This window comes from Carettochelys insculpta, chromosome 26 (genome assembly GCF_033958435.1).
Source record: "Carettochelys insculpta isolate YL-2023 chromosome 26, ASM3395843v1, whole genome shotgun sequence".
Lineage (NCBI taxonomy): Eukaryota > Metazoa > Chordata > Testudines > Carettochelyidae > Carettochelys > Carettochelys insculpta.
Window position 1 is genome coordinate 15,806,920 of NC_134162.1, and position 12,346 is coordinate 15,819,265.

Sequence of the window (12,346 nt, forward strand, 5' to 3'; positions counted from 1 at the left end):
CATGGCCCTGTTGTGTGTGGGGGGGGGAAGGGGCTGATGCACTGCTGTGAGGGACATGGCCCTGCTGTCCTTGGGGCCATGGCCATGTGGGCATGTGGGGGGCCCTGGGCACATATCTATTACCCTCAACCCCGGGGGTGTACACCAGAGGGGGGTACATACCTGTCGGTCCACTCCCACGGTCCGGAGATCCCCAGGGGGCGGACGCCTGGCTGCTGCTCCGGGAGGGCGGGAGGAGGATCTGCAGCCCGGACTCTGCAGAGGAGGAGCCCCCTTCCTCCTCCTTCTCCTCTTCCTGCCGCGATGGCCCGGGGGTGGGCTCCAGGGGGGGCCCCCGGGGTGCGGGGCTTACCTCTGGGACAGACTCCGGCTGCAGGGCCTGCTGGGGCTCGTCAGCTGAGGTATCAAGGGTGGCCGGAGGGGAGGAGGTGTGCCGGGGGCCCAGGATGTCCCTGAGCTCCCTGTAAAAGGGGCAAGTGACGGGGGCGGCCCCAGATCGGCTGGCCACATCCCGGGCCCGGGCATAACCCTGCCGCAGCTCCTTAACCTTACTCCTGACATGGTCAAGAGTGTGGGCAGGATGACCCCGGGCGGCCAGGCCCTCGGCCAGCCGAGCGAACACATCCGCGTTCCGCCTCTTGCTCCCCATTACCTGGAGCACCACCTCCTCGCTCCACAGCCCCAGCAGGTCCCGCAGCTTGGCCTCCGTCCAGGAGGGGCCCTGCTGCCGCTTCCCAGCCTGGCTGCCGGTCTGGCTGGCCTGGCTGCTCTGGCTCCCCTGGGGGGGGGCTCCCCTGGGGGCGCTGGGGGGGCTGCCGGGCAGCCATGGCAGGTGCTGGCCCTGTTCTGGGTGGCTGAGGGACGTGCAGGCTGGCCGCGTGTCTAGGCTGCCGCATGCACGTTCCCTCAGCTTCCTGCACAGGAAGGGAGGGGGAGGGGACCTTTAAGGGACTGCACCACGCGGCCACCATTGAGCTGAGGGACTGGAGAGAACGTCTCTCAACCCCTCAGCTGATGGCCGTCATGGAGGACCCCACAATTTCGATGTTGCGGGACGCGCAACGACTACATGGTCCCTACTTCGATGTTGAACGTCGAAGTAGGGCGCTATTCCTATCTCCTGATGAGGATAGCGGCTTCGACGTCTCGCCGCCTAACGTCGAAGTTAACTTCGAAATAGCGCCCGACACGTGTAGCCGTGACGGGCACTATTTCGAAGTTAGTGCCACCACTTCGAAGTAGCGTGCACGTGTAGACACGGCCATAGTGTTACAAGTAATAGCCAACATGTTCTTGTTCAGAACGAATCATGTCATACTAACCTAATAATCTTCAACAGGGTTGCTGACCTAGTGGATAAAGGTGAAGCAGTAAATTTGATATATCTTGATTTTAGTAAAACTTTGTCACATTGGCAAATTTGAGAAATGTGGTCCAGATTAAATTATGGTAAAGTGAGTACACAATTGTTTCATGTTTTTTCATGAAAGAGTTAATCAGTTGTTGTCAAACTCTGTGGCCGTGGCCACACTAGTCCCTCCTTTTGGAGGGGGCTTTCGTAATATGGGACTTTAGGAGATGCTAGTAAGGCACTGCCATGAACCTGCAGCACCTCATTAGCATAATGGCAGCCTCTTGTGCTTCCAAACTGCCCATTTCAAAACGCAGCCACCTGTGTAGCCGGGGGGTGGGGGGCCTTTCCAAACGGACCCCTGATTTCAAAAGCCCCTTATTCACATCTGGTTTTGGAAATAAGGGGCTTTTGAAATCAGGGGTCACCTTTGAAAGGCCCCCCCCAGACACAGGGGCGGCTGCGTTTCAAAACCAGCTGTTTGGAAGCACAAGCCTGTATGCTAATTAGGTGCTGCATATTCATTGTAGTGCCTTATTAGCATACCCTGAAGTGCTACATTAGCCAAGCCCCTCCCAAAGGAGGGACTAGTGTGACCACAGCCTGTGTGTGTCTCTCTCTCTCCACTGGGATCTAGGACCTTGCCCCCAATTAATACTACCAGTCTGCTCCTGAGCATGCTGGATGACAGAGGTTCAACCAATAGTCCATATGTCCAATAATGACTTGGGATAACAGAGGGGAGAGTGTACGCAAAGAATTTGTGGATGACACAAAATTGGGAGGGGATTCAAGTACTTTGGAGAGCAGGAACAGAATTCAAAACAACTTTGACCAGTGAGAGAATTGGTCTGAAATCACCAAGATGACATTAGATAAATGCATTTGATTTTAGTTCCTAAGTAATTTGCACAATGACAAAATTGGGGGTAGCTGGTGAGGTGCTAGTGCTCCTGAAAAGGCTCAAGGGGTTAAGGAGCCAACAATATGATGCAGTTGTGAAAAGGACTAATGTTATTAGGAGTGTAGTGTGTAATACACAGCTGCTAAATATCCTGTTTTACATGGCACTGGTCCTCACCATAGCTGGAGTACTGCACCCGACTTTGGGAGAGGTAGATAAATTGCAGTGAATTGGGGGAGGGGGCGTTAATTATTAAAAATAAGAGGCTTAGAAAACCTGCCCTATGAGGTAAGTTCTCATGCTAAGGGCTATGTTTAGCTTTGAGAAGATTTAAGGTCTGTGGCCCAAGGTAAATACCAGCTGGAGCCTGAACCCTTCCCTGAATCCTTCATTTCTGACCAAGGCCAGAGCTCTCATCCGCTTGTGTGCGAATGCCTTCCCTTAGCCTGGTAGAAGAGAACGAGGGTGGAGGGCGGGGCGGGCAGGGCCGTTCAGGTTTGTAACAGGCGAGGGTTGGGAAACAATGTTCTCTTTCATCTTTCCTAGCCGCGGATGGAATCAGCTGTGTCCTGGAAGGCATGTGCAGATGTGCACCAACAGCAGGAACGGGGCAGCTGTGCTGCACCTGCATCGCTTTTCAGTGCTCCCTAGAGCTGCATGGCAACCCTAGATGCAGGACTGCATAGCCATTAAAGGGCCGGGCTGGGAGGCTAAAGGTAGGGCAGGAGCACGCGTGGGGGCAGACAGCTGTCCCACACTGGAGCAGGGGCAGCAGCTGGGGGGCACAGCCCTGATGCCGCCCGTGCAGTAGCTCGGTGGGTTGAGCATTAACCTGCTGCATACAGCGTTGAGTTCGATTCTTCAGGGGGCCACGGGGGGGGCAAATAAATTTAAAAAAATCCGCGAGGGAGGATGACAGCGCCCGCGGCGAGTGCACGAGCCGCCCCAACGGCGTGCGCAGGGCCCCGCCAGCGGCACGAGACAGGGACAGAGGGACAGGGCCTGTGACGCCACTCCAGTGCTCGGCTATTGCGAGGCCGGACTTGGCGGCGTGGGCGGGCTCTCGGCGGAGGGGGTGTGGCCCTGCCGGGGCCGGGGCCGGGGCCGGGGCCAACCACGGGCGGGGGGGCTGCGGGAGGGGGCGTGGCCGGCGCGCGGAGCGCAGGGCGGGCTGACTGGCGCCAGTCTGAGGCAGCCGCGGCTGGCTGCGCGAGCGGCCCTGTGAGGCGGCCCGGCCCCCCCATGGTGCGGCATGTCGAAGACGCTGCGCAAGAAGCGGCACTGGCTGAGCAAGGTACAGGAGTGCGCCGTGTCCTGGGGGCCGCCGCCGCCCGGCGGGGCGCCCGAGCCCGACCTGCTGCGGGGCGGCGCCGAGCACGGCGAGTTCCCCTTCCTTGGGGGCCGCTTGCCGCCGGGGGAGCCGGGCGGGCCCGGCCCGGTGCTGCTCTCCGGCAAGCCCCCCAGCCCCGGGGACGTGCTGCTGGAGGTGAACGGCACCCCCGTGAGCGGCCTCACGCACCGCGACACGCTGGCCGTCATCCGCCACTTCAGAGAGCCCGTGCGCCTCAAGACCGTGCGCCCAGGTGAGTCCGCGCCGGCCCCGGCCCCGGCCCCGGCTTTCAAATAGAGGGACGCGTTCCCCTCTCCCTTGGCTCGGCTCGGCTCGGCTCGCCTCGCCTTCCCCCGCCCCCATGGGCCGGCCCCACCCTGCTGCCATTGGGACAAGGGCGTGCCTGGCCTCTCCCCGGGACCTGCTCGGTTCCGCCGTGGCCCTCCCGCACCGCTGCCCGTAGGGGAGCACCCGGGGCCTGTCTCCTTTCTCTGCCGCCGGGCGGGCTGTGTGCTTGTATGTTTCTCTTTCCTCTGGCCCGGGCGTTTGGCCTCGTGGGGCCGTGGTTTGTGTCGGGTCCCGTGTTTCTTATACCTGAACTAGTTAAGTGGTTATGGAAGAACTCTGGGTCTGTCCCCCCACACCCAGGCCCAGTGGACTCTGCACCTAACCTGGCGGCTGGGCGGGCCTGCTTTTCTGTAAAGTTGGTTTAATCATTGTCCACCCTGTACTAGTCTGGCTAGAAAAATGAGCACCTCTTCTGTGTGGTGGGTGTGGGAGGCATGGGAGCCCTTCTTAAGAGCCAGTCTGTTCTGGAATGATATTTGGTGGAAACGTACTTTCTAGCATGTTTCATTTCTGTGGGTTTTTTCTGCTCTTATTAATTATAACCGAGGGAATTTGTAGTCAAAAATATGAGTTCCATCGCTATTGTTTTTCATTTCTGTACTTCAAGACTAGGTTTGTTTTGTGCAGGTATATTGAGCTTATTGCATTTCCTAGAGGGATTTATGCCCACTGTAATCTGATGCATGTTATGTTACGTGGTTACTTGGATTTTTAAAACCATTTCTCTCTCAAATTCTATGAGGGCTGTTCCAGGATTGTTTCCATCATCCATTTTATTTGAGCTTTGGAAGGACAGGAATTCTTGCATCTGTCTGTTTCTATCTTGGGAGGAATCCCTGGGATAAACTGCTGTAATTGTAATTTAAGTTTGTGGTTGAGCAAACAAGTTCTCACAAGGTGTCTGTCTGTCCCTGGTGTGGGCCCTGTAGCCCTCTTAGGAGAACTTCAGAACTGAAAATCCAACAGAATATGAAGTCATTTCAGTGCAGTAGTGGAATGACTATCTTGTATTTCAACTTCTGTTCCAGTTTTCTATTTTATACATGATACAATGCTCCCAAAACACACTTTGGGAAGCCAGTTGTTTGTTGTCTGAGTGGAGTTTGCAGGAAACTTGTTTTTTGAGAGCTCATGGTAATCTTTGAGGGAGGGCAGGGGACATGGAGTCAGAAAAGGCTCTTGCTGAGGCCAGTAGTGGGTTTATTGTAAAATCTGGTCTTTTTAGAGAATCGCATTTTTATTTGGCAAGAATCACGTGAATGTATAAAAAGAGGTAGAATAGGTTTACAGATATTTTTGTTAAAATGGATTCTTTTGCAGTTGAGGGAGAGAGGGTGGACAGGATAAAGTTAAATTTATTGTAGTTTTCCCTCATCTGGGAGTAAAGTGAGCTTTATTCTTCACAAAACACGAGTCCAAATGTACCTACTTGAAGACTGTCTTGTGGTTTGCCAATGAAAGCCAATCCATATGCAAGATATTAGTCTCCTAATAGACTGTTCTTTCAGCAGGTATCTTTTATAGTTTCAACATTATAATTTTGCTCTCCTGAGAGGTTTGTCATTTGTGCTTCTATCTGTCCATGGGTCATGCCGCTTCATTTTGAATGAAGCCAAACCAACTATTGTAGTTCACTTGAGTGCTTATGACATAATACTTTCACACTCCCAAACGTGTGAAGTTTGTGTATTATACCTAAGGTTACTTTTTAGTTTCAAAAGGTGTCTGCTGTAGCTATGAGTGGCATCTGGGAGAATGCCCTTCCTTTCCAAATGAGCAAATGTGTATTTTTGAATACAGTCAGTTCTGTCTTTGGTCCTGGTCACATTTCTTACTGCATTAACAGCTGTATAATCAGAAGGTGCAAGAATGATATTAAATCTTAATCTCTTCATCTTCATTTTGAAAAACTAAAAGAAGAACCTCAAAAAAAAAACTTAGGAATATTCATTGGCTACTTTTAAAATATAGAACATGTCTGGGAGTAAAATATCAGATGTCCCTGGGGAAGTAGAAGATTCTGTGCTGTTATGATTAATTTTGAATGTCTTTGATAAATATGAATGCAGAATTTTAAGAAAGGATGTTCCACTTTTATTTGTTTTCCTTTTATCTGAGATTTACAAAGGACAGGAGGGTGGTTAGCTTTTTTTTTTTTTTTTAAACTACAGTCAGCTGTACTTAGTAGTAGTACTAAGGCAGCTTTTTTGTATGTACTGAACAGCAGGTCTAAAGCACTACACAGAAAATTATAATAGTAGAGATTAACCTAGAGGAAGATGATTTTGAAGTAGCAATTATTCTTATGGCTACAAAGATGTGAATGTATAGGTACATAGCTTATGTCTATACCAATCTGCATGAAATTCAGAGAATCACTTGGAGTCATGTGAAATTTAGAGACTTCTAAATAAATGATTAGATTATTTTCTGATTGCCTGTTGTGTCTCGTACCCTACCAGAGCTTTCTCTTTTGGCTATAACATGACATGTGAAGATAGCTTGGGACTGATTTTAGCGTTACTCTTATTTCAGTGTTTCCCAGACTTAAAACATTTGAATACCCCTTTTGGGATTTTGATCGTATTGGCGTAACCCCTCTCCCAATGCTGTCCCAGTGCTGATCTTCTGATTTTTTAGTAATTTATTTTCTGCCACATACCCCTTGACATCCTTTTGCTTACCACTGGTGGCACAAATGCCAGTTTGTGAAACACTGCTCTATTTGATAAGACCTAGTGTCACAAGCAAAACTAGGAAATTGACTTTCTGAAAGTTACCTCCATACTAATGTGTACTGCTTACTTAAAAACTCTTAAATCTCAGTTGTTGAACATTCTTAGAATTCCCTATTGCTATTTCTTGATGATGATTTCGCTTTCCAAAGAAAACTCAGCTTTCACTCACAGAATGGAATTAATTTGAATATATTTAACCAAGAATATCACATCATATTGCAATAAAATTCTCTCAAATGGATTTCAAATGTCAAATGAATGGTAAATAGTATTGCCTTCAGTCACAGACTAATGATGAATGGCTGTAAATCTGAAGCTCATTACAGCTTCTCAAATTCTGCACAATATAGGTATGAATATTAAGTTTAAGCAGATTTTAATTATGAATGGTTTTTCTTAGAACTTCCTATTTTTTTGATTCCTACACTGTTAAATGTCAATATTGTCGTGATTTAACTCACTCAATTTTCATCTGTGTCTTAGTTACATGTAGAACCCACTTCTATTGCTTTGTCTGCTACTCAGTCACCTGTTTATAAAAACTGACCTTGAGCTAGGCATATTTACATCCTTTCAGTTTCTCCTATCTATATCTCTGCAGAGGATGTTATTAGAATCTCAGCATTCAGGGTCCAAGTCTCCTCCCAGGTAGTTCTCCAACATACATACATTTTACATTTCCCTGGCAAAATTTTTGAGCAGAATTGGACCTGTTGAGCATCTCTAGTCTGGTGCCCTTGGGACATGACCAGTGCCAAACCAGACAATTTGCTGAACCAAGGGATGCCGATATTGTCTAGCACTTACAGTGCTTACTGGGCTTTTAACAGACGTTTAGGAGTAAATTACAGCTAAACAGCAGCACCAAACATTAGGAGCCATAACTGGTGGCTGTCTTTTTTTTTTTTTTTTTTAAAAAAAAAAAAAAATGGGACCACAGGAAACTTGGCCACACCCACGATAAGTGGATATCTGGTTAACTAAAATCATGCTGGACCACAGATGTTTCCAGACTAGAGAGATTCAACATCAGTTTTTCTCAGTTGGGTGGTTTCTCCTACCATTTGCGTGTGAAGCATTGTCCTAGCTGAAGAACAGTCCACCATATAAAGTCATATGCGCAGCGCTTCACAATGCGTTAGGGCTATAACTTGACAAGCAAGGAATGGTATCTGCTGCAGTATGTATTGCTACAGCAGTGAAAAGAGAACTAGGTTTTCTAATTAATACTGAGGGGATTTTTTAGAATTAAATTTTGGAGCAAATTGAACTAGGAATATAGCTTAGGGTTTTTTCTTCTGTACTAAGTCAAATTGAAAGTTAAGCTAAATAGAAATATTGGATACAGATACTTCTCTGGCAACTTCAGTATTTATTAGATTTAATCATTTATACAACATTTTGAAACATCACTCTCTGTCTGTGTAATACTGGTACAGTTGCAGTCAGTGAAAACGTTTCAGCTAGTTTCCCATTCCAAAATTTGCTTCCTTCCCCCATTCTGTGGTTCAAAATAATCCAAATTTGTTCATCCTTTAGAACACTGCAGATTGCATTTATTTGAGCAGGCATTTGGGGATGCCTGAGTGTGGTAGTGCGACACAGCTCTTCCTTAAGGAAGGCAGTATCTTTCGTTGATATCAAAGAAATTTGCTGTGGGTATTTCTAGCAAGCTTGTTAATGAATCTAAAATGAAAATTTCAGGATCTAGCTTAGCTTTAATGAAAGATATGAATGCTAACATTGCAAGGCATGACCTTTTTCACAGATGGAAAAATTAGTGTCCTTTGTTTGTTGCCCTCATTTAGTTACTACCATAAGCACTTATCTGATTTTTATTTGCTATTGGTTCAAATTCATGGTCTGCTGCTTAGTTGAATAACACCTATCCTTTGTAAGTTGAGAACAGTAGTGACGCAGATGTGTAAGGCTTCATCTAACCATACAGTATAAATACCAAAACAGTCTATGTCAAACATAGTGTGCTTGAGGTGAACTTTGCCTCATACTTGAATATATTGTTGTTTAATTGTGGCTGCCAGCTAGTCCGCAGCCTACGGATTCCACAGTGAGGCTAAGGAGCAATAGAGGCCATGGAGACCAAATTATTCCATCATCAACTAAGAATTCACTTTCACTTCCTCAGTATATAGGAGACTTATTGGTAAAAAAGCACATGGATTAAGCTTGCAGTGCTGTCTGTGCTATTACTAGTAAGAAAATAAGTGGAGAACTTAGCCTCCACTTCAGTAAAATGAACGTCTCTTAGCACTGAGCTTACTTAAAAATTAGCCTTCTGGCCACAGTAAGTTTCCATCCACAGTTTCCCAAATATTTAGGCAGGTTATGAAGCCCAGTTGCCAGAGCATTACCCAGATATTGTGAATGCTTAAGTCAGGGGGTCAGCAACTTGTGGCAGGAGTGTAGAGGGTCACGTGAATCACTTTCATCAGCGCACTGGAGGGGAGCTCAGCACTGCTGCTTCTCCCTCATGCATCCAAGTGTTTGTTCAAAGCCATACCACCTGTGGATTAACGAAGTACCTGCTAATGCTGCCAACCACCACCTAAACAGTAAAGCTTTGCATCTAGATTAATGAAGCTTTTGTAATGAATTAGGACTATTAGTGACTTGTAAAAGTATTACCTGTGCTTGGATCATACATAGATGTCAAAGGGCTTGTCTATACTCCCTTCCTACTTCCAAAGGAGGATGGTAAGTAGGGTGTCCGGAGATTATTAATGAAGTGCTGTGCTGCACATGCAGCACTTGATTAAGCTAATTCTCCCCTGCGGCAACTGCTAAGTGTTAAACTTCCAAGTGCTGGCTCGCCTGTATCCGCGGCTAACCCGCCGGTACTTTGACGTGCCTGGGCAACTTAGAAGTCTCTTTACTCCTCATTTGCATGCCTCTTTCGAAAGAGGAATGCAAGTATAGATGCACCCCTAGACTGTCTACATTAGAAGCATCTGTCAACAGAACTTAACTGTCTACATGGAAATCTTGACAGAACCTCTGTCAGCAGGTTGCATCTACACACAGCTTGCTCTGTCCACAGAGAACTGCCAGACTGTACTGCCCTGTGGTGCCAGAAAGCAGAATGGCAGCTCTGTAGAGAGGACTGCTTGGCAATTGGAAGCTCTCTGTGTCGAAAGAAGTGTCTACACTGCACTTCTGTCAATGGTACTCTGTCGAGAGGTGGTTGTTCCTTGGATTTTTGATATTTTAGAAGGAAAAAAATATTGCTAACATTTTATAGACTACCAAATTTGTTGGAGCATAAACTGTTGTGGAGAAGGACCCACATCTGACAAAGTGGGTCTTTGCATGCAAAAGCTTATGCTCCAAAAATTTGGTAGTCGATAAGGTACCGCAGGACTTTTTTTTTTTTTTTTTTTTTTTTTTAAAATAAAGATACAGGCTAGCATGGCTACCCCTCTGATATTTATCCCTAGCATCAAAATCTATTCACAGAACAGAGTTTGGGAAATGCTGCTTTACACTGTTCTTCTGTGGTTGGGGGAAAGCTATTTTTCCTGTGCTGTTCAATAGGTTCTTTTTATGGCAGTATGGCCATGGCTGGGCTAGAGGGAGTCAGAACTCTGAGATTCCGTGTCCGTCAGTCTTTTCTTGTTTGAATTTTGACAAATCACTCAATCCCTGTTTAATCGGTAGCGTTCTCATATAGTAATCTTTAGCTCAGGTGGTCATCTTATTTGTAAAAATGTTCTGGAATTCCCTGCTTCAGTAAAAAACACATTACTGTTACACTACATTAGTATACAGACTACATTATAGGTACTTTTAGGATCTCAATGTCATTGCACAGATGATCACACTTGGTTTTGAATGTGTGTTTATCAAATCCACATCTGTTAGCATCAAAAGTCTTTCACAGTCAAATGGGTTTGTGACCCCATTCTGATTTTTCAATAGGAATGAAGTACCTTACTGCCCTTAAAACCTTTGAAAAGCACACCTGGGGGCTCTTCAGTTTAAGTGCTGGATTAGATTCTTGGGAAAGTTGGCATACCATATTTAGATTGGAGTAACCTGATGTTAAAATGTGTCTGATGCTAAGCAAATTTAAGTTCTTCTGCTAGTGTAGAAGTGGTGGACTTTGAGGTTTTTGCTTGGGGGTTAATTGTATTCAGAATTTATATTTTATGATTTATGATTTTTAAGTTTGCTTTTGCATCTTTTGAGCACTCTGCTGTTACATCAAAAATGGTGCAATACCATCAATATTAATACATGAGACTAGCAAACATGATGTTTGTAAACATAAATGGATTTCTTCATTATTACTGGTATCTCCCATTTATGATGTAACTTGTTGCTGTAGAAGGCTCTGACACAAACTGGTTTAATATGAATAAGCTGCAAAGAGCAACGAGTGCCTCTTAAAAACTGGCATTCTTAGAACAAGAATTTTAAGAACCACCACCTGAAAATGAAGGATTGAGATCAGCTTCATAGAGGCTGGGTCTACGTGAGCCCCTTCCTTTCTGAACGGGCATGTTAGTGAGCGGGTTCGACACATACTAATGAGGCGCTGCCATGAATATGCAGTGCCTCATTAGCTAATGGCGGCTGCAGCAATTTGAAAGTGCGGCTTCTCGAAATCGCACTCCACCCATGGAGATGCAGACCTTCCAAAAGGACCCTCCAGTTTTCGCAAACCCCTTCTTCCTATCTGGTGTTAGGAAGAAGGGGCTTTCGAAAACTGGGAGGGTCCTTTCGGAAGGTCCTGTCTCCACGGGTGGCACATGATTTGAAAAGCCACACTTTCGAATCGCTGCAGCTCCCATTGCACTAATGAGGTGCTGCATATTCGTGGCAGCACCTCATTAACATTCCCCTTCCTTTCGGAAGGGGCTCGTGTAGACACGGAGTGTGAGACTGGCACTGGTAAAGTTTACCATGTTTAGTGTCCCTTCTCTGAAATATTTTTAATTCATGTCTGTGTTTCCAGTTGTGTTGTCTTTAAAACTACGATAGGAGGAATTGTTCTGTATAAAAGTTCCTGTTTTTGGAACTCTTGGTAATTCTTCCTCTCCCTCCCCTGCCCACCTCTCCCCACTTGGCATCACATTTATAAACTCAGGAATGTTTTGTGATTTGTATTTACAATATTTAAAAATGAATGCAGTCTGCCAGCTTGAATGTTTTGAATATTGAATATTCCATACCCTTGATTAATTTCACCTAAGTTGAGATTAGTAATAGCTGTGCTCGTCAGTTGCTATTTTAATTTTGTGTTTATTAGTAAGTGTACATCTTCTGAATAAGAGTTCTAGTTGTGAGATCAGTTGAAAAACTTCAGTGTTCTATTTTAGGGGTTGATCATATTCTTTCACACTATCAAGTTGAGGTGTGCCTTGATATTGTCACCTTTTTCCTTTTAAGGGACATCATAAATCTTCTAGAAGATGTTCTATATGTTTTGTTCAGTGTTGTACACTAGTTTTGGAGCGCTTTATTGTGCGGTCATTGTTGTCCTTTAAACATTCTTTGCTTTTTGCTTAGCTTGACCAGGCCAGTCAGTTTTACAGCACTTTTTCCTCAGAGGGGAAGCGGGTCCATAATTGATCTAATACTTGCCAGAAGTTAATGGGTAACTGGGGATGGATCACTTGAGGATTGTATCTTCTGTTCAGTCCTTCTTTGGGTAC

General features: G+C 46.1%; 1 protein-coding gene across 5 annotated transcripts in view; it reads left to right on the forward strand.

The window, feature by feature from the left end:
* The first annotated feature begins 3,458 nt into the window (after positions 1–3,458).
* The window catches only part of MAGI3 (membrane associated guanylate kinase, WW and PDZ domain containing 3), a 194,052-nt gene continuing 185,164 nt past the window's right edge, over positions 3,459–12,346 (forward strand). For 4 of the 5 annotated variants that reach the window (XM_074977889.1, XM_074977890.1, XM_074977892.1 and 1 more), the window contains exon 1: positions 3,459–3,838. In XM_074977889.1, coding sequence (XP_074833990.1) covers positions 3,508–3,838 — 331 coding nt within the window. In that variant the 5' untranslated portion in view covers positions 3,459–3,507. The remainder of the gene's footprint in view (positions 3,839–12,346) is intronic. The other variant, XM_074977891.1, reaches the window with a different exon arrangement.